The sequence below is a fragment of the Thermobia domestica genome, chromosome 1, assembly GCF_964235325.1.
Source record: "Thermobia domestica chromosome 1, izTheDome1.hap1.1, whole genome shotgun sequence".
NCBI lineage: Eukaryota > Metazoa > Arthropoda > Insecta > Zygentoma > Lepismatidae > Thermobia > Thermobia domestica.
The window spans coordinates 313,179,399-313,202,597 of NC_137454.1; the positions used below are offsets into that span (position 1 = coordinate 313,179,399).

The 23,199-nt window shown below is 35.5% G+C and overlaps 1 protein-coding gene across 12 annotated transcripts in view; it reads right to left on the reverse strand.

The window, feature by feature from the left end:
* LOC145662289 (uncharacterized) overlaps positions 1-23,199 on the reverse strand; it is a 179,330-nt gene that overhangs the window by 108,474 nt on the left and 47,657 nt on the right. For 7 of the 12 annotated variants that reach the window (XM_081727776.1, XM_081727766.1, XM_081727758.1 and 4 more), the window contains one exon: positions 11,772-14,124. The exons of 3 other annotated variants lie outside the window; for them this stretch is intronic. In XM_081727776.1, the coding sequence (XP_081583902.1) occupies positions 12,927-14,124 (1,198 nt within the window). In that variant the 3' untranslated portion in view covers positions 11,772-12,926. Of the gene's footprint in view, positions 1-11,700; positions 14,125-18,044; positions 18,575-23,199 lie in introns of those variants that run through there. 2 more of the 12 variants (XM_081727785.1, XM_081727794.1) reach the window with 2 other exon arrangements.

A 23,199-nucleotide genomic window follows, 5' to 3' on the forward strand; every position in this document is an offset into this window, starting at 1 on the left:
TGTAAACCTGCCGCCATGTTTGCACAATCTTCTTCCTACCTGTTCCAGACCACAACACACACTAGGAGAGAAACCTTACAACCAGTGATAGCGCACTCGAGTAAATGAACAGACAAATTACTTTGTTGTTGTGTGCCTCATTTAGCCACGGCGCTGAGCAAGATGTTGAACTGTAAAAATGTTTACTAGCAACGAAATTGTAACTGTAGATAATCTCAATTAACTACTATGTTTGCAAGTGAAAGTGATGGTACCCTAGAAGACACCGAATGTTACATCATAGTATAAGGTTTTGTGGCGCTTAGCCTTGATGCTGAACAGACGTTGAACCGTAAAGTCAGTTGTTGTTTGTGTTATCTGATTATTGTTATGAATACTTTTTGACGGATTCAAACTGCCTGTATAATTTGAGTTGGTTTGGTTCAAAATTAACATTCACTTGTTTCTTCATAATTCATCTCTTAGCGCAACGGATGTTTGTCGAAGGTTATTCACGTACGGAACTGAAAGAAAGGCAGTATTTAAGACAAAAGATTTAATTTGGATTGCAAAACTTTAATTTATAACCATCTTCGCTTCGCTCAAGCTTAGGAGGGTCCCCTCCATCATACTTAGTTGTGATAATCGCTCCTGACGCAAGAATACAAATTGTAGGGGAAAATGTTGACCAAAAATGTTGTGTTGAAAGGTTTTTCTAAGAAAATATTCAAAAATTAAGGAAGAGTAAGAATTTGGTACCCGTCTTTTGAATCGGCGTTTTGGAGGTCAATTTACGGCCGAATCTGTGGACCCTGTAGTATTTGTTCACTTTCAACAGCTTAGCATTTTTTTTTGGATTGGAAACTCATTTTGCCCTCAGAAGTCATCTAAAATGACCGCGCCTAACATTTCTAACTCAAAAATATTAATTCGGGAAAATTATATTGACCAAAGTAAAAAATAGTAATAAAAATTCAAAAATTTAGAATCAAAACAAATTCGATGAATTGGTTCCGAACTTTTGAATTAGTATTTTCAAGGTCAATTTACCGCCGAAAGACAAAATTTTCCTTTCTTAATGGTCCATCAGAAAAAAGATTTTTGGCGTGAAATTGTTCCCTTTCCCCTTAGAATTCGAAATTTGATTTTTGACAACTGTTTTTGCATTAAAACTGATGAAACGGAAACAGGGGCCCGGGACAAATATTATAAAATTCTTACATTACCTAGCCACACATTATTACTTTTATTACTAATTTAGGCTGTATTATTCTATTGAGTGCAGAAGGGACCATGACCTTGCAAATTCAGCTGCGAATATATGTAAGATACTATTGGTAAAGGAATTAACTGAATATCTCATACGTTGTAATGAAGTGTTTTAACCAAGGACGAAGCGTAATCCCACAAGTAGGGTAGGCCCGACAAACTAATAACACAAATAACATTTACTGTATCATAAAATGTTTAAAATTTCAGTTAGAATTCTATTTTCCTTATTGAAAAAGAAAAAAAACTACCAAATCTTTATACCGGTATGTTAAAGAACAACCTTAACCAGAGGCGGCCTTTGGGGGTGGCGACTGGGGCATCCGCCCCAGGCCCCGCGATAGGATATTCTCTTGTCACAGTCAGCTCAAATATGCGGGGCCTCTGCAACATTCTAATGTACCGTAGCTTAGAGTTAAGTGAATACTTTGGCCAATAATACGGTGTGGTGGATTTCTTCGGAAACTAGCTTTCATAAACCAGAACTTCTTACTCAATATTTTACTTTTAGAAGCCTTTAATTCCCGAAATCTACACCATTACTATGAAAGCGTTTAGCATGATATTTTTGGTTTTAAAGTAGCGTAATAATTACGCCCTTGAGTTTCGGATTAACAATGGGTTAGCAAACAAGGCGACGCTAATACCATGCACGTGACTCTAAATGGCCTTATCTCAACTTTTCTTTGTTGTCGAACTAGAGTGAGAAGTCATGTTGTTTGTTGCTTTTGGGTCAGAAGATTCATCCTGTTGCTACGGACACCTCTGAGTCATCGCTTCCAAGAGATAGCTCCTATTGCACGCCTTGTGTAGCACCCCAGTTTGGCTTCGGAATTCGGACCGCGCAGTCGTAATGAGATGTGGATACGTAATATTATGATTAGTGCGTGAGTGTCTTCCGATTATTCGTTTATTGGGCAAAGAATAAGTGACCATCATGAGTGGCAGAGACAGAGACAAATTCCGTAAATACAAAAGTGGGGCTGCGAAAGCCAAGAAACGGAAATATAAAGAAGATTTCATTCAGAAACAAAAGGGATCTTTGGACAAGCTTGTTGTAGCGGTAAAATCAGCGGATCAACACCAAAAACTTGAGAACACGGATGATGATTTGTCTGTGACTGTGAGCGACCGGTGTGATGCGACAGACCAGGTTGTGATACCAAGTTTTGCGTCAGATGAAGAAAACAAACTAGCCGGCAACAAAACTGTTTCTACGCCCTGTTGTCCCACAAGCAACAATGAAAACTTGGTGCAATTCTCTGGGAACAACGTTGTTGCAACAGACCCAGAAAGTGACCTCACCTGTGAAAGCGTGACCATTCCTCTGCATACTTCTGACACTCTTCAAACGACGAGCACACTGTTCGAGGACATACGATCCAGGTAATTGGAAACATATTAACAGTGAAGTGCGTGACATGTTAGTGGAGAAGGGTCCAATCAGGCTAAGTGACTGTGAATACCCAAAGGACGAAGGAAACAGACATTTTTCGAACAATTTCTTTACACGGAAGATGCCGAACGGAGAAACAGTGGATAGGCGATGGCTAAGTTATTCGAAGATCAGAGACAGAGTATTTTGCTTTCCTTGTAAGTTGTTTGGCACGACAGCAACTAGAGGCCAGTTAGCAAACGAAGGCTCCTGCGACTGGAAGCATCTTGGCGATAAACTTCAGCACCACGAAGTTTCTGTAAATCACGTTAAGTGCATGACAGCTTGGTTGGAATCAGCTCGGAGAATGTCCAATGGTAGCGCAATAGATAACATGATGCTAGAACGAATTAGAAAAGAAAAGCTGCATTGGCGCGCAGTGTTAACAAGAATTCTAGCGATTGTACAGTACCTTGCCGAAAACAACAGCGCATTTCGTGGGAGAACGGACAAACTTTATGCGCCTAACAATGGTCAGTTTTTAGGCTTAGTTGAGATGCTGACCAAATTCGATCCAACCATGCAAGAACATCTCCGCCGAATTAAGAACGACGAGGCTCACGACCATTATCTCGGGCATAGAATCGAAAGGAGCTTATCTATCTGATGGCGTCAGAAGTAAAGGGGAAAATTATTGATAAAGTGAAACTTGCTAAATATTTTGCCGTCATCCTTGACTGCACGCCTGATGTTAGCCACAAAGAGCAGATCTCCCTAATATTGCGTTTTCTGGACGTATCAGATCCGGAAGTGAAGGTGGTGGAGCACTTCATCGAATTTCTGGATGTGGACAACGCAACAGGAAAGGGGTTGTCTGAAGCTCTTCTTGCCGCACTGGCGAACCTCGGTCTGGACATCGCCGATTGTCGTGGCCAGGAGTACGACAATGGTGCGAACATGAAGGGAAAACACCAAGGAGTTCAAGCGCACATTCTTCGCAAGAACAATCGAGCATTTTACACTCCGTGTGGCTGCCATAATTTGAACCTTGTTTTAGGAGACATGGCTAAATGCAACTCCCAAGCAGTGACGTTTTTTGGTGTCATACAGAGAATATATAAATGCTTTGCTCCCTCGGCTGAAAGGTGGAAAATTTTGGAAGAAACTGTGCCTTTCATGACTACAAAGTCACTTTCAGAAACGCGGTGGTAGTGCCGCCTGGAAAGTGTGAAAGCGCTGCGTTATCAGACGAAAGAAGTGAGGGAGGCACTGTTGACTGTCGCAGATACCGCCAATGATCCGCTAGTAAAAAGTGAAGCCGAATGTCTTGCCAATTATGAGCTCGAAAACTTCGAGTTTATTATGAGCTTAATCATGTGGTATGCCATTTTATTTGCTGTGAATGCTGTCAGCAAAACTTTGCGATCAGCTGACATGCACCTCGATGTGGCAATACAGCAAATCAAAGGCCTTGTTACTTTCTTGAGAAAGTACCGGCAAACCGGATTCTCCGATGCTATGATCGCAGCAAAGGAAATTGCGTCCGAAATGAACGTAGCTCAGAAATTCAAGGAACGAAGAGTCAGATGCAAGAAAAAACAATTCGATTATGAGGGTAACGACGAAGAAACATCTTCGCCGGAGTCCTTCAGAACAGGGTATTTCTTACGGATAGTGGATCAAGCACTTACCTCAATGGAAAAAAGATTCGAACAACTGGAAGAGTATGCTTCAATCTTTGAATTTCTATACAACTTGAAGGGTTTGCGGTCATTGAACGACGATTATTTGTTAAAGTGCTGCATGGATTTGGACAACATGTTACGCGCAGAAGATTCACGCGATTTGGACGGAATTGACTTGTGCGCAGAATTGAAGATTTTTCGAGAAATGCTTCCTGATAACATCAATGCCGCCCAAGAGTGTCTTCAGTACGTTTGGCCCATTCGAGATTCATTTCCCAACATCGTTATTGCATACAGAATTATGTTGACAATTCCTGTGACAGTTTCCAGCGCGGAAAGAAGCTTTTCGAAGTTGAAACTTATCAAAAACCATCTACGATCAACAATGTCGCAAAGCAGACTGTGCGGTTTAGCTATTTTGTCCATCGAAAAGGAAGTTGCCTCAACAATGGACTACGAGGACCTTATCAACAATTTTGCACAGCGAAAAGCCAGAAAAGTGGACTTCCGTCTGTGACCGTCAAAGCAGCTGCTTCGTAAGTCAGTGATAGTTTTATTATGTGTTCTAGTTTGTTGATCTTGCATGCATGTAAAATGTTTCCGAATCATTAATGTCGTAAGTTATATCGACCCCCATGCCATGAGAACCCCTTACCCCCTCAAAAATTTCACCTATGTTTCCTGGCTTCGGGGGGGAGGGCTTCGCCTACCGAACCCCCGCCCGGGGCCCCGCATACTAGTAAGGCCGCCTCTGACTTAACTGTATTTATAACACTGTTTAGAGTTGAATTTATGTGCATGTATACATAGTAGTTTTGTTGTTGTTGTTGTGTAATTTAACAAGAAAGAATGAATATATAAGCAAAAGTAGCCGGAACGTAGTCTATTATTATTATTATTATTATTATTATTATTATTATTATTATTATTATTCAACAAGTATTTACACGGAGGAAACCACGCAATATGTATAAACGGAATATTACCATTTCGCTCCACTACAAATATTTTTGAAGTGCAGTTCAGTCTTTTTTCTGTCTGGGATTTATATGCGGGATGAGGTTAATTTCCTCCCCATCTGCTGTTTTCATTTCCTGCATATTTAAAAATGGAGAGAGAGAGCAAAAGAAAGTACATTCTTACAGTTAGCTGTCATTTTTGGGGGGGGGGATAACCGTTTGTTACTTGCATCTCCCACTTTAAATTAAGTACAATACAGCATTTAAATAATGCATCACGTGATAACGACTTTACTAGAAATGTTAATGCTTAGAAGGAACTTTATTTGAATCAACACAAGATCTTTAATACTCTATGGAATGGCATATTTAAGGGGGGCTTCCTCGCTTAAGCGCTCAGTGAAATTTTATCGCATTTTTTATTGTTTTACATATATTATAGAATTTTCACATTGCCAGGAATAAAATATATAATTAATTAATATATAATTAATATATAAGCATATAATTAAAAACATTAAATTGAAATATACATCTCAATCGTACATATTATCTTTTACACAATAAGAATTTAATACATTCTCTACTTATTAGTTTGACGCAACACATTTTCAGGTAATTAATATATTTAAAACAAGTATAGTTACAAAGTTTAACAACAGAAAGTAGCCATAAAGAAAAAAAAAAAAACGTTTTTCCATTACTGCCAGATAGTCTTTGTGGGCTATAGTTTAGGAATGGGGGCCAGCTTTCTCACCAACTTTTTCGCGATATTCAATTCCGATTGAGTCGTTTCATGGTTTCATACGATAAATTAGGTTGCCAATATTAGATTTAATTCAGACAGTATTACTGAGCGAGCATTAGCGAGTGAAGGCGAGTTAGAGCCTCGGAGGGGACGTTACTTCCTGTCTTGGTTACGAACAGTTCATTTTCTTTTCTCATATAAATCACTTCCACTTCCCTTGTAAATTATCCTACTTTTCACTAATTTCGGCCCCCTAACTGTAAACAACTAACCCTTTGTGATTTATGTTCTCTTTCATTCGTCAGTTAACAACTGGTCTAGAGCACCTGGTTACAACTTAAAAACCTACAAAGTAGTGAAGCTTGTTGATGTGGAGGGTTCATTTGGCGTTTTTGAGCGCCGGGAAGTATTGACGCCTAAAGCTTAGTGTCAATATTTTTCGCGTTTTTTCACATCATCAGCGTACTTTAATGACACCGCGTAAAGTATCGTCGCTCGGTGGCAGGAAACACCAGCCTGTTGTGTTACTTGCTGTAGAGAAACAAGTTTCAATTTGCCTGGTGGATCGACAGGATTACTTGGGATGTGCACGTGCTCTTGGTATTTCATGTAATTGTGATGCTGCTCTATGTGTGTTGCGATCTCATTTCTTTGTGACAAGATGTCTTACTGAATTTTGATGCCTGGTGAAACTAAGGCGGTGATTGCCCTGTTTGAAGCTGGTAAAAAAAAATCAAAGGTATCTTTAGGCAAAAGGGTCTGAAACTGAGAACAGTACAGCATTTGGTGAAACGTTTTAAGGAGGCAGAAGAAGTCAAAATGCCCCGTCCAAAAACAAAGTCTGGTAAGTCTAGGAAAGTGTCTGAAAGAACGCTAAAGATCATGAAAAGGTAGCTGCAGAAGCAACCTTCTTTAACAGCTAAGGAATTAAAAGAAAACAATCCTTCATTGCTTGGTAATGTGTCCCTATGGATTTGTGCAGGAGAAAATTCATGACAACTTAGGGCTACGAAGTTACAGAGCTCCCAGAAACGCCCGCCTTCTTATAGAGAATCATGGTAAGAAAAGATTGGCCAGGGTACAGTCGAATCTTAAACATTCTAGAGAACCTATGGTCTGTCATGAAGAGACGTTTACAGGGTATGGATATCTCTATATTGCCTTTGCTGGAAGCTGCCATCAGGGAGGTTTAGAACAATTAGCCACTTGTTACCCTCCAAACTCTCGTCCCAGAGCTACTGAAAGCGTGCAAGAAGACGAAAGGAAGTCCAACAAAATACTGAGTATCCCATAAGTATTCTTTTATTTTGTAATGTGTTCGGTGATTTTTTAATTGTGGTTCTAGGTTTCAATTGCGTCGCGTGAACTTTCCGCGCGATCTGCATTATGATATAATTATTATTACAACACTGCGCTATTCTGTCTAATAGAATTTAATGGCAGTCATAGCTAAAATGTTTAGTTCAGATAACCATAAGACTGGAGATGGAATTCTGGATTTATAAGCGGTTATGTGCTGGATTAAGTTGTGCAACGTAAAGAAAAATGTAGATACGTCACAGACAATTACACAAACACAAGTAACTGTTAAGTTAAATATCGATGCAAATGTAGATCTTAATTAACGTTGGTCTACCTCAGAAAATTAAAGGAGCGAGAGCAAACGTGCCAAATTTCTTGCTCATTTAATCGCCAAAATAAGATTATTGAGAACGAAGTGACGTAAATATGCATAAATATAAGCTACTGAAATTGTGATAGCATTGCTGTTATAAGAGTCATAATTTCTTTCCCTCTTTGCATAATTTCTTTCTGTCTTTGCACACCATTAATTTAAAATCCCTAGGGATTTTTTTTAACATAACGAAACGTCAGTTATTCTTCTACGTTGAATGATCGAAATTCTCTCTAGTAAAAGAGAGAACTGCAATGAAAATGAGATTGAAATAGTTTTATATGGTTAATTTGAAACCAGAACATCCTAATTTAGCTTAGCGTCCCATCTACATGGACAGAGGCTAAATAATTGGTGATAGTGAGACGGTGAATAATGGCATGAACGAAGAAAACCGGAACAGAACTCCAAGATTACCTGCGATCATGGTCTTTCTCTACATTGAAGTCCACACCTCAGACAGAGAAATAACAAACAAATCATTACATGTTTTCTAAACGTTCGTAATTTTAAAAATTCTTCTCACCATGATTGCAATTTCATTTTGAACACCAATTACAGTTACTTAAAGGACTCTACAGCAATTGTTAAAAGGTTATTTTGTTTTCCTTATAAAAATGTCACTCTAAGAGTCCACCTTTGAAAAACAAAAGAAAATAACTGTAGTAAGGAGTAATAGCTTTTATAAAGATTTTGATTTACTTTCTGCTAGGTTGTAATACGAACATTGCAAGTAAATCCAACTTCACTTTCTTACCTGAAATATAGTTCTTTCTCAACTTCCTATGGAAAAATAAAGATCGCATGGACCGCCCGTTATACCAGAAAAGAACAAAATGTATTCAAATACTCTTGCTTTTAGTCTGCTGACTTCAGTAAGTTTTTCTTTAATTGATCTCTACTTTCCCTCCAAGGAAAGTAACTCGAGAAAATGTCACTTGGGGATGTTCGAATTCGCAATGAAGCATTATGGAAACCGCGCGAAGCAGAATGCTATTAATCGTAGGCCTCTTCCGACTTACGGTATTTTTCTCACTTAAGTAATTTATTTAATTATGCTAGATTAAAGATATGCAGAATATATCAGGTTTGCAATTAAAATTACCGTACTTTTTCTGCACTGGAATTATTTTGTTTCTCCACAACGAAATTATGGTACGCAAAAATAACCTTGAATTTCTTACCTTGACTACGAAGACTTAAAAAAAAATATTAAGGATCTAGTCATTTTCTAGACAATCTCTAGTACGCTAATCTGCATTTTGAGACCAGAACAGTAGAATCCGACGTTTTTTTTTTGAAATGCTCTGAAATAGAGATGCAAAAAAGCCGGCTTTTTTGAATCGATGGTTTTTTGCACATAAAAAGCCGGCTTTTTTGGGGAAAAAACGAGAATTTTGGAAATTTTGGCTTTTTTCATTTTCATGATTTTTCTATCTAAATAGCTTTCTTATAGTATATTCTATAGTTAGATAAGAATTCCATGACCTAAATGCCATATTTCGCTCTAAAAATCACCAGCAAGATGGATGGAGCACATGTTTTACGAATTAAAGCTAACGTGAAGAATGTAGTATTTGAGGGCAATTTTAGAGGCTATTTAACTTTATTTTAGCTTTTGAGTTATCGACATTTTTTTCTTCTCGGGATCATTTCAGTTTGTCATCGTGTTTCACTTCTAAGAGCTTAGTACTCTAGCTTCTAGCGCAAAAGTTAAACTTACGTTTTTCTATATATCCGTCAAAGCGTACGTTTTTCAATATACCCGTCAAACCGTACTTCCACATTTCTGTTATACTGTAGCTGTGCAACGATTTAGCAATAATTTTCCGGATATAACCTTGAATACTAATTTATACAAATAATCAGTAGCGGATTTAGAAAAGTACTTTCGGGGGGATTTCTCTGATTGTTTCGTTTTCTAAAATATCCTAATTTTATTTGGGAGCAGCTTGAAGTTTATGAGTACAGGCATAACTAATATTTCGTTTCGTTTATATATTTAGCGATAATCTTCCGGATACAACCTCATTGAAGATCATTTTATACTGAGAATCAGTGGAGGATTTAGAAAAGTATTTTGGGAGTTTTTTTCTTACTAATGTTTAGTTTTTCTAAACATTCGTAATTTTTATTTGACGGCAGCTTAAAGTTTATGAGTAAAGGCATGACTAATAGATATTTCGTTTGTTTTAGACATTAAGTAATTTTGGGAAACAGGCTTCAGTCCGAAAGACCGCCCCATAACCTTCGCAAAGCCGTCACTGCTGGTAATTAGTAATAATGACGATATAAAAACAATAAGAAAGGAAGTCGACCAACTCACAGTACACGAACTATTTCTACCTCACAGATAGAATGAAGAAAAGCTTTGTCAGAATGATCGAATACTGAGTTGAATCCCGGACTTCCCGATAGAAGTGCAAAAGCTCCACTCAGTCATGAGTTGTATTTATCTTAAGTTAAATATATTCCGTAGACTTTTTTTTTTTTTTTTTTTTGGTGGTGGTGGGGTGAGGAGAGTTCCATAATGATATGAAAGGTGTGAGTCAAGAACATGATAACTAACAAATTTTCAATTGCTGAGTTATGCAGCACTAGATAGAAAGCAACGCATACAGCTTCGTTTAATCCTTCATGTATAGTTTTATGTGAAAAATTAGCTTTCCGACTTTCAAAATGGATTGTGCAGCAGAAAATTTCTTATTTCTTAAAATAGTAAAATTGTGGGTTACCATGATCTTGCCTCATACCCTTCATATGTTGAATCCCTCTTGTTAAAAATTCAGAAAACTTGAGGACTGAGTAAACCGTGATGGTGGTTATATAAAAGTGTAGAATTTCAAGAATATACAAAACCAAAAGCTCTAGATGTGCAGCCTTTAAGTGTATCATATAAATCTAAGTATTTTTCTTATGTTTTATTTTAATTTTATTTTGTTCCATAAAGAGAGTATGGAATATTTTGAAGTAAAAATACTACATAGAATTTTGCTAGTTATTTGTGTATTTTTTAAAAATAAGTATTTACTTTTATGGTTGGCTGGTTTACACCAGCTGTTTTTTCTTTTTTTAAATAAACAACTGGTTTAAACCAAAAAAATAAAAAGAACGAAAAATGCGAATCGTGTGAAGTTCTTGGTGACGTTTCCCCACATCAAACCATCTGCATTAGTTTTATTTCCTTTTCACCTTTTAATCAAGGTGTCCCATGTTCAATTCTCGGTCGAACCACAACCCTTCCTTCATGCGTAAACAAAGTAGCGGTTCGGATGCCACTTTAAGCGAAAGTCTTCTTCTTGATAACCTCGGTATTACGTAAGGATGTTAAGCCTGAACATACGAAACAAAACCAAATTGTATATTTCTGCATGCCTGAATGCCTATTGTTTTATAAAGAAGCCAAGGTTACTTAAATATATTGATAGAAATCGGCAAAATTTATCGATTGCCTACATAGCTTCCAGCATTAGCTTAGATTGGACTTTCAATGATATGTACGTACTAAATTTGTAATTTAATACCTCAGTTTTAGCGTACTGATTATGATATGTTGACCTTTAAATTTTACATGCAAAGCAATAACAGGATTTTTCCGTTATTGTTCTACATTTAGAGTAATGACGAGATTTTCCCGATGGCTAGGGCGGGAGTTTCCCAATTTAAGAAATTTACTGACCGGACTAATTTAAGCTTATGTGACCTCTTCCAGCACAACCCCATTGTTGCATAATAACACCAAGGTGAAACAAACTCATTTCTGTCAATATGTAATATAAATACATAAAGCAAAATATCTAAACCCAAAAAAGCCTGGTTTAAACAAAAAAAAAAAAGCCTGGTTTAAACCAAAAAAACCTAGTTTAAACTCCCCCCCCCAAAACGGGGTTTCGCCATTTTCAAGAACAATCACGGTTCTTGCCAACCTAGCTTACTTTTGTATGTAGGAGGTTAAAAAAATCTTATTATATACATTGGTTAATCCTTTGGAATTCATAATGTAAATATGTTGAGAAGTAAAATTGTTTGAAATATCTTTTCGAAATTCATGGTTTATTTTCGAGGTTTTATATTATTATCGACATCAACCACTACTTAAATGACTTTTTGTGTTATAGAGAAGCGAGACAAAATCTCGTTTATCAATTTAAAGCAGAATTGTGAAAAAAGCCCAAAATTTCCCAAGCATTTCCCGAGCCCTTGCATCTCTACTCTGAAATGATATAGCTTTTACTGGTTTTAACTCTTTTGTTTGAAAATCTTTAAGTATTTCTCAAGCTGAACATTTTTGCAGGCATTAAGTTTTTAAAATATTTGGTTTCTGCTCAATACCACTTGTACTTATTGTAAGTTTCGGAAGGATTTAAAATATTTTTATCATTTTTTAAAAATATTTCTACCTTTTTTAAGTTCGGAAACTGTTGCGATGATTGAAGTTTTAAATATTCTCCATCAAACGTTTCAGTTTGAAAATTTATTAGAAACTTGAGTTTGATTTTCTACACATTGTTATCTGACGTACAAATCTGATATTGAGTTTTGTGCAACACTATGATAATTATAATAAATTAGTCTGCATGAAATAAGAAGTGATTTTGTCTCATTCTTTACCAAATGACAAAAATTAGCATTTTTTCATATCTAGGATTAGACATGGATATTTTTGTTTGAATTAAGTTTCATATTTTAGCCAAATTCTTTACAGAAATGATTTTCTTCATATGCATACACTTTATTTAAAAATGCTTTTGGTTTCAACCGTTCCACAGACTCGATGAAATGCTAATGTTGCACATGCACTAGTCGTTTTGAAATTTAACCTCGTATCAATGCAACAAGGTAATAAGTTTAACATTTTCATCTCTATATAAAACAGGTTCAAATTTTTTAAAAATGAAATCTTTGAGTTTTACCACTGAGCCACCGCGGCCCCCAGGTTCAAATTAAAATATTATCTATGTTAGTACCTTGTTTCTAACAGTTTTTGTTGTCACCTCCAAAAAACAAGATGAGTCTTTGCAAATATGAAGCATATTTCAACCACTCACTTCCATGATTGTCCGTGATTTAAGGTTCAGCTGTTTTCTGTTTTTTCCCGACAATGTAATATTACACAGCTGCATGTGTCAATGTTCCCAAGCGTACATGAATTTCCTTGAAATTCTGAACCGTACTCTTAACAATAGTATCCATTCTGATTATATGCTTTATTGTAAGCACTCACATACAATTCCTGCTAGAAGCCTATCGAACACCTTTGATTATGGATATTCTCATGTGTATGGGTTAATAAATGATTACGCAAACGCGATTTGAGTCTGAATCTTTTTCCACACTCCTCACAATATTGATATTTTTTACAGATATGATTTGAGAGATGTTTTTGCAAGTATGCTTTTAACTTGAATTCCTTGCCACATTTGTGACAAAACTGGTCTTTCTCATATTTATGAGTTAGCACGTGCACTTTCAAATCTGACTTACGTTTGAAATTTTTGCTACACTCGCTACAACTGTGAAGTCTTTCATTTGTATGAACTAGCATGTGCATTTTCAAATTTATTACGTGTTTAAATCGCTTGTTACACTTGTCGCAAATATAACGTCTCTCATTTCTATGAGTTAAAGTGTGTTTTTTCAAATAATGTTTCGACTTATATCGTTTACCACAATCATTGCACTGGTAATGTTTCTCATGCATGTGAACTACCTTGTGCTTTATCAAATCTGTTGTCGTCTTGAAACCTTTTCCACATTCATCACAATAGTGATATTTTTCGACAGAATGGACCAACATATGATTTTTTATATAAATTTTAGATTTGAAACTTTTTCCACACTCCTGACAACAGTAATTCTCACTACTAGTATGGGTTAGCATGTGCTTCATAATATATGACTTTTGTTTGAACCCCTTCCCACAGAATTCACAATTATGATACGTATTAGTGTGAAGTACCATATGTTTTACCACACTTGCTTTATGCTTAAAACTTTTTCCACACTTCTGACAACAATGGACTTTTGTATTTGTATGAGTTAACATGTGCATTTTTAAAGCAGAACTTTGTTTGAACCCTTTGCCACACTCCTGACAAAAGTGACAGTTCTCACCTGTATGAATCAGCATGTGTGTTTTAATGCTACTTTTGAGATTAAACTTCCGACCACACTCTTCACAAGAGTAATCTTTCTCACCTGTGTGAATAAGAATGTGATTTTTCAGGTGTTCTTTTCGTTTGAACTGCTTACCACATTCCTCACAATAATAACATCTTTCACCTGTATGAACTGGCATGTGAATTTCTAAATCTGATTTGTACCTGAACCTTCTTCCGCATTCTTCACAACAAAATAATTTATTACATAACGGAGTATTTTGTTCCTGCGGCGAGGAATTCATATCTTCTCCGTTAAGTTTATATTTCAGGAAACTGGAAGATAAATTGAATAGGAAAATATGAAAACAAAAAGAAACCATTTAGCATTTGTAAATAGCGCACCACGATCAAAAATCGAGATCACATTTTTTAGTACGGACGGTACTACATATTGAGTCCAACTCCTAGCAGAAGCCATTTCCTAATAACGTGCATATAATCAAAAATCTCGGCAACTCTTCTCAATTGTCAAATAGGGGAACGTTCTAGTTGGATAAATTCTCCATTACAAAAGTAAAAAAGAAAAACAACAATTAATAGTACTCTGCTGCAAACACCTTAGACAGGCTTGCGGAAGATAAACAATTGAATTTATATCCCCCAGAATTCCAAGGATTCGGCTATTTTTAGCCCAGAGCAGTACCCATACACCATGATAGGTTACTGGAACAAGGATTGATTTCGGTTGTCAATACACGCAAAACAGAATATACAATGAACCTACGAACATCGGCAAATGTTTAAAATGTTGCTAGAGTATTGGAGCTTACCTTTTCTCATTTATACAGATCGTTCGCTTATACAAAACTGCTACTTATATTTTCGTCATAGACAGGGATAGATCAATAATTGTTTTGCATTGCTCGTGCTCTCTATTCAGTGCTGAATAGCAGTCACTTTTACCCTCGATCATACGCGTCATCTCTTGCTATAGTGTGTTTGTTGTTTTGCAAACTTTTCTTAATAGCATGCAAGTATACGTGCCTTTAAGTACGTTCTGCGAGAGATTCAAGTAAGAAGCCAGTAGCTACAGTAACATGTTTTTATCGGTTTTGCTCGTTCGGTGCCGTAATCTGTCGGGATTTATAGAAACGAGCCTGCTGATACAGAATTCGAGAACGTCGCTTTTATAGATATCGCATATAATAGTTATTAACCTTTGTGCGATCTGTGTAGTTCCTTGTTAAAAGAATAAGGCTGGTTTCACTGGCGAAGGGATTTGAATTTGGAGACCCACTAAAATTAGAATCGCTCTCTCAAGCCAATTTGGATTATTGGTAGATGTCGTTGCATTCTAATAGCCGTGATGGTAATATCAGCAAGGAATTGAGACTCAACTTACATATTGGCATTTATCCTTCACCACCAATATACCAACAGCACTATGTCGTGCCAGTGAGTATTCCACACTTTCTTTTAAATAGAATGTACAGATTAGTCAAATCTTCGAGTATGTTTAGAACTATAAATATTTAAGTTTTTCGGGATATTCCTACTTACAGAGCCCATATTCTCAGATTATATTAGTGACTTTAAGGTAGATATGTTCCCTAAGGCTTTCGTTCTCGGAATATATATCTCTTTTGTTATAATTTTTATCACTGCTACTATCACTATTAGTATTTTTTTATATTTTATACAATAAGTACTTAAGTAAAGGGTTTTATGTGATCACAATGAAAAGACAAGTAACAATCTGCAGTAAAGCGTAACTTTTGTTACATATAATGTCGATAAACATATACGGATTTCTTCCAGCAAAATAAACACCGTAAATTATTATTGGCAACGTACAACGCATATTTTTAGCATCAGAGAGGTTCACGTTTTCGATTTTCTTTAAACTAGACATGCTGACTTACCAAAAGTCTGTTTTCTCATTGACTCCGATGTGATCTATCGACTGATACATCTTGTTTGCGTAATACTTGAATTAAACAGAAAAAAATTCAGTCTTAATTATATTTTTAGGATCGATCTCATTAAGCATCTTATGCACTGTCATCTTACTGCGTCATAAACACGGCCCTAATCTGCGTATATAACACTTTCACCTCAACAACTGGCATGGTTCTTGTACAGAGTTATGGTTTTAATTGTTCGGTTTCCAAACTGTTTTCTTCGTTTTGTAGAAAATACGTTATTGGCTGTTACATTCGCTCTTAACATTTCGTTTAGTTCAAAAAGATATATTAATATGTATATGCCTCATGCTTTTGCTTTTTTTCTGTTAAACGCTAATAATTTCAAAATACTTAATATATTACGTATTTAGTATATTAGGATTTATTTAGGTTTTAAAATATATTTAACTCTGTTATTGCGCAGATTCGATCTGTTATATATTCGATTTAAGCTTTACTAAACTTTATTTTTAACTTTTGTATGGAGTAAGCAGCAAGTGTTGGTTAGTAGTCTCACTGTGGTAAGAATTAATCCTTGCTGCAAAGTGGTAATCAAGCGGCGATAGTCCAATTCTGTTCAGAGACTGCAACATATTTAATAAGTTTTAGCTATTGTTGCTCCCATTTCTTAAGTCATTTGTAATTATGACTGAAGTACTTCTGAAATACAGAAAATAGACTTTTTCGGATAGCTTCGAAGCGAACTCATATTTTAATGTTTTTATTGAAAAATCTATTTACGAAATATGAACAAAGTCAATTCATGAATTGTTATTGGAAAAATTGTCTGCAAAAGCACATCCAGAACAAAAATCTGCTCATTATTGATCTTTCCAAATTAACTATTCAGGAGATATGAACGTAACAACAAACTTTGTATCAGAAGAAATCTTACCAAAAAGTTCCTGCCAAATGAGCAAAGTTGTTTCAGGATCTTTCATATGAATTTGAGCTTTTTAGTTAGAACCCCTTTAGCAGCAGGGTTATGTGAGAGGTCTCTACAGTTTAACGTGGGATTCATACCACACGAGTTCCTGCAGGGAATCTCCCAGTCCAAAGACAAATACTAACCTCTTAGCATAGTGTAAGCTCTATAGTTTCATATGAAGTCGTTTATATTATAGTATTATATTACTGAAACACATTTTTGAAGTATGATAAAAATTGCCTCAGAAATATTTGAGAAAAACGTCCTTGAAAAATAATGCACTCCTAAGAATAAATTACTCTCTACGGATTTTTAAATAAGAAAGCACGTAAAGCACAGCCGTAGTAAAACTATATTAATAACATATATATTTAAGAAATATAAACAAAATTTCTTCGATGTTCTTGAAACATCTCCCAAAAGCAGTACGTACAAGAAAATTTCCGACGTTCGTCACAAATGACTTATTCTGTATTATACGGTTTCCAATGAAGAATTATTTATTTAATATCAAAATAAATGTCTGAATAGTTTTGGAGAAAAGAGTTCTGAGAGAATTTAATGACAAAAGTAGAAATACTTCTGGATTGATCCCACAAAAAATATAATACCGGCTTGCCAATAGAATACTGGGTTATAAAATAAGAACAAAATCGTCAAGGCTGTTTTTTTTTTTTTTAAAATCAAAAATTTTGAATTTTGCCCTCCAATACACAAATCTTATTTTGGAGATAGGGGGAACATTTTCAAAACATAATGGAAAAAGTTATAAAATATTATATCTAAAATTTAATCTCGATACGATGAACGGACCAGACTAAACGTATTTGCACTGCGACACATGAAAGAAGGGACGGACAAACATCAAAATATTCATTCATTTGACATATGTGAACCACTATGTCTGTACATCGTTGAAATTTTGAATCAGACTTTCTCATGATTAACATGTTTCATTTTTCTAATGAAGTGAACGGAGGGGACTTTAGAAAAATGAAGGTGTTTCTACAGCTATTCTATTAATAAAAAGTAGAAGTACTACAGCTTGTAACTAAATTAAGTTCCTGTTGGGAATGAGGCTTCAAGGCTTCAGACACGTTATGTTACGGAATAATGGCGCATGCCTACATATTAAATATCTGTTGCTAGGTTCGATTCTGTGCAAACAAACCATTTGGATTGCAATCTATTATGATTGATAGGTAATCTAGGAACCTCTTATGTGCTTTCATGAATTGGAATCTCTGTGCTCTCATAGACTGGAATTTTTATCTCTAATTATGTGAATATGATTATGTGAAAATTAGGTGATCTCAATTACGAAAGGAAACTCTCACTTGTGGAATTGGAAGTCTAATCAAATAAATATCTCTCCAGAAATTTCTGTATTTATGGCTGGTCTTGTAAGGTTACATAAGCCTAATTAAGTTCTTCGAACATACACTCATAAATATAGTGATTACTCGTTGTAAATGTATCATTAACTAGAGACACGGTTACAGGATATACGAACACACTTTGTATAAAGTTTTGACATTGGTGCAGTCGAATATCAAATTTACAGCTAAAGTCGTGATGTTAATGATACCGAGTTTTCCACGTCATGACATGGAAGACAGATTACAATCTTATCTGGAAAGATTTGAACACATGTGTTTTCCGGCAAAACATCTCAGAAGAAAGGAAACTTTCCACTTTCTTGATGGTCATGGGAACCGGTAATCATGAGCACCTATGTAATATTTGTCGGCCTGCATCTCTACTGAGTAAATCGTATGAGGATATCCAAAACGAAATTAAAGTCCACTGGCTACTTCGATTAATATTATTCCTGGGCATTATCAATTCCATTGTATTAAGCAAAAACAACAAAAATCTGCAATCACGCCGCCTACAATAGAGGAAGCGAATATCAGGAAACGAAGACTCAGAAGGCAAAAGTGCACGAATACTTCAGCTATTTGGTGGCAGGATTTCAGCTATTTGGTGTATAGTCAGCACATTTCCTTTTATATTATTTCTGAAATTAAATATATCTAAAATTGCACTAAATACGCCCCGAAAAATAAAACAGACGTTTTGATTAGACAAACAGAAGTCTAATAAAAACAGAAATTATAGTTTAAAAAAGTTAATACCGAAACGCTTCGTTACATAAACAAAATAAGTAATATCAAATGAACACCAACTATGAGACCAAAACATTTACACTAACAAATAACAAAGACAATGCCAAACTTTACAATAAATAATTCATATTAAAACATCCTGAGACGAAACGCAACGCATATGAAATTAGTAAAAAAAATTCTTTATATGTGGAAATACATGTCTCTTAAGAAGGTACGGGACTTTTCGTCTTGCAATATAAAGTTCCAATTCTTGAATTTTTCTCTTTGATTTTGAGTTTAGCACCTTTGTCAGCAGTGAAGCTGTTTGATACGTGATGCAGCGAACAAATTAAGGTGAGATCCGAACCGATTAGCTCTCGTACGAAATAACGCCTCGGTATCCATTGCTAAAGTCACATGCGCGAACCACTTAGCCATGAGAGAGCTCCAGTTTGGATTAAATTAAAGATTAAAGCAGTGACATATACAAGAGTGACTAGTGGGCAATCTTCCCCATTTTTATGATAAATTATCGATGATAACAATACACTACTACTGAATGCTCGAATATAGAGCAAACTCTGTTTTCCCTTTACAGGTATTCGAAAGATATTAAGTAACATAAAGGTTTCAACATCAAACATTAATGACAAACTTTGTTGTGCTTAAAGCAACCGACAATCTGTAATGTTATATGACAGAGCAGAAGCGATACACTCATCCTCGTTCAAGCCACACTAGTACAGAAAGAAACATCATTTTTGGACAGAATACTCCTTTCGTAATGGATCAAAATAAATTATCTATTGAAACACGCCAATAAACAAATAAATAAAGTGAAAGGCGTGAATTTTCAACCAAGGAATTCTATATCGAATTCCTCTAGATAGGCAGATTTAAGGAAAAAAAAACAGTTTACATTACAGTAACAATTAAGAGTTTCAGCACTTTGGAATATTCTTCTGTTAATTGGAAAACAACACTTCTGTTATACTTAAGTTTCGTTTTCTTTTTACAAAAATTCCAAAAGTGAAAATTCGTTGGAGTTGGAATGTTATATTTGGGATATAAATCAAATAAATTAAACTTCTTAATTAAAAATAAGGAAAATTGTGTTGTAAAGTTTTCCAAAAATACAGGCGGGAAGGAGGTCATTCTATAGTAGCCATATTGCCTTTTCTTTACTCAGTTTACGAAATTTGGTACATATAATCGTCATTCGAATTAAGATTTTTTAAAAGTAACTCTTTAGAATTTCATTTCTAAGGACGCAAAGGAGGCTACATTGAACTTTATTCACAAGATGCCCAATATGAGGATTTACGTAAGTTGTGCTATTCGTTACATATGCACTTTTAAAATAAAAAGCTTTTCATACTTATTTCGAAAGAGAAAATTTCCATAATATTCATATTTTCGATTATTTATTCAGAAATTGTTTCTATGTGGGAAGACGGGAAGAGAAAATGACCAATATTCAAGCATCCAATGCTATATTTATTACGTCTTCTTTTCCGGTACAAAAACGGACACTTTGCTACCAATGTTGCCAACAACCTCTGAAGAAAGTACGCTAGAAGGCTATCATAAATAAGATTTTTAACGCAAAAAACGCTAGATTTTAAACTGCTAACTTATAATTAACATGTAGATTTTAAACTTTTTTTTTGGGGGGGGGGTAGGATTGTACGTGAGTTAGAGTAAAATTTGAAATGTTGAATTTTATTCGCTCAAGATTAGCAAGCAACATACATGTGTGTGTGTGTGTGTGTGTGTGTGTGTGTGTGTGTGTGTGTGTGTGTGTGTGTGTGTGTGTGTGTGTGTGTGTGTGTGTGTGGGTGGGTGGGTGTGTGGCTTGAAGAATCGAACATTTTCCTAAATTTCTATTAAAAGAACTTTAAATCTTGCAATAAAGTGAGAAGACTAAAATAATTAAAAAGTAGAAAACTGGGCGGTTAAGGGAGTGACATTAAAATTATTTTGAGTCGATAAGTATTGTTAAGTAATTGTAAATCTAAATAAAAATGGGGGAGAGAAGCAGAATGAAACCCAAGTGTTTGTTGCATAATAAAACACTTTCTGTCTAGAGAATGCGGCCTGGGACCTAAATATCAGGTACTACCCAGCATTTGGTTGCTGTGAATGAGGAAAACCCCATTAAGGAGGGCTGGCCTAAAAAAGCTTTTTACACTTTTTCGACTGAGTGCCCCCACCGGGAATCGAACTCTGCACCACTCCGAAGGAGTTCTCGTTGAGGATGGTTTCCCTTCTTCTTTTGCTTCTGTTTCATATTTAGCCTTTCAGTTATACTTACACTTTCACTATCCGGTCTTGATCTTGGCCATCCCACTCGCACAGCACAATAGCAAATTCCATTGAGGCCTTACACGAGAAAGGTCTAAGAGTCCTCGCTGCCCCTTTTTTTAAATTGCTAATTACAACAAAGTTCATCGAAATCAATTAATCTCAACGATGTTATTGGTACTAAAGGAAAGAAAAGCTTATACACATTGATTATTGGAATCTTAAAATAAACTCGCCGCCTGTCGCCTATGCTAGCGACCTAATATCTACGAATAGACGAAAAGTTAGTTTGAAGCCTTATGTACTTTTTTCTAAAGAAATCCGAATTTATAATTGTTTCTATTGTCGCATCGACAAAAGTGAGTGCCAAATCCTTTTAGGCTCGTTGGTCTTTGCGAGGTCCCTAAAGATGCAAGGCCCTGGGCATAGTGATGGGTAAATTCCCGGGAAGATATTTTTTGGGAATATTCCCGGAAAGATTCACAAAAATGGGAATTGATGTACAACCACAAATAAAATTGCATTCTATTACTATATTATGATTTCAAACTTAAATTTGTTTTTATATCACAGTATATTATTTCTGTTGTCCCCAAGGGAGTCTTTAGAATGTATATTCTGAACGATGTTATGTTATTTTATTAATATATTATTATATTTAGAGAGTACGCAAAATGGATATTTATTTACAGTATGGTCTATGAAAGTAAATATGTTTCAAAAGTAGTAAGTCCACATACTTTTAAACCGCTAAACAGTTTAAATTTACATGTTAGTGGATTTTCTAAATTTCTACTACTAATATTATAAACATATTAAATCTTTAAATGCTATAAACAAATTAGGTTGGGTAACTGCCAGAACACACATGTCCCAACATTTTGTAAACATTTGCGCACAAATATGTATGTTCACAATATTTGCAAAATACTTTCCTGTCTTTATAATTTTGCATGTAACATTGCCACACACGACTTTTCTTTCTGCCCATTTCTCGAAATTCCATGCGTTAATTCACATGTAAAAGAAGTTCGAGTACTTCTTCAGAAATTCGAAACAGAGAGAGACAGACAGACTGACGTCTATTAATAACGGTGGTTCAGGGTTTATTAATAGTACTTCATTTCTATTTTTACATAATTCTACATTACTTTACAAAATGGTTTCTTTCCAACACATGTAAATTAGTACTTTACTACTTTTGGCGATTCTTTACGTTTGGCGGATCAGATTTTGCACCTACTTTTGTGCGATATTCTATTCCGATGCGGTTGTTTTATGGTTTCATATATTAAATTACGTTACCAACATTAAATTTAGGCAGCATTGCCGAGCGAGCGTCAGCGAGTGAAGGCGGGCTAGAGCCCGCCCCGCAGGGCACGTTGTTTTCTATCTTCGTTACCAGCAACAATTCACTTTCTTTCCTCACAAATTACTTCGACTTACATTTACGGTTTGTATAAATCCCCTACTACCCTAAAAAATGTGTTCGATACTTTCTTGACAACTTTAACACCTTATCAACTCATTTCTTCCGTAAATCATCCTACTTTTTGCTAGTTTTGGCCCCCCAATACTAAACAATTACTGTACTTTTTGTGCAAATGGGAATGGAACATAAAAAATCATTATTAATTATATAAAGTACTGTCAAAGAATCTTAAATTTTTTAACCTTCAAATTCTTTAAAACCTAGAAGTCAGTCATAATGTATTAAAATAAAGTAATTAGTCATATAGTTCTTATAATTTGGAAGATAAAGTAAACAAACGGAAATAAATTCCTTCCCGGGAATTTATAGGCCAGGGAAAAAGCCCGGGAATAATCCCATTTTTTAAACTCCTTGCCACCGGGAATATTCCCACTGCCCATCACTACCTGGGCAGTCGCCCACCACTTGAGACGCCTCTGCACCCGCACACATTTCTTCCTCGTCCAGAAAATCCCCCCCCCCCTTCCGCATCATCAATAATAGCGAATTTGTTCCTGGTGTATTTGTTTATTATTGTAAGAGAAGTTCAAACCAGAACTTTAAAATTTGGGATAAAGTGAGTAATGTGAATTAAGAAAGATACACGTGATATACCAATGTCAAAAATCT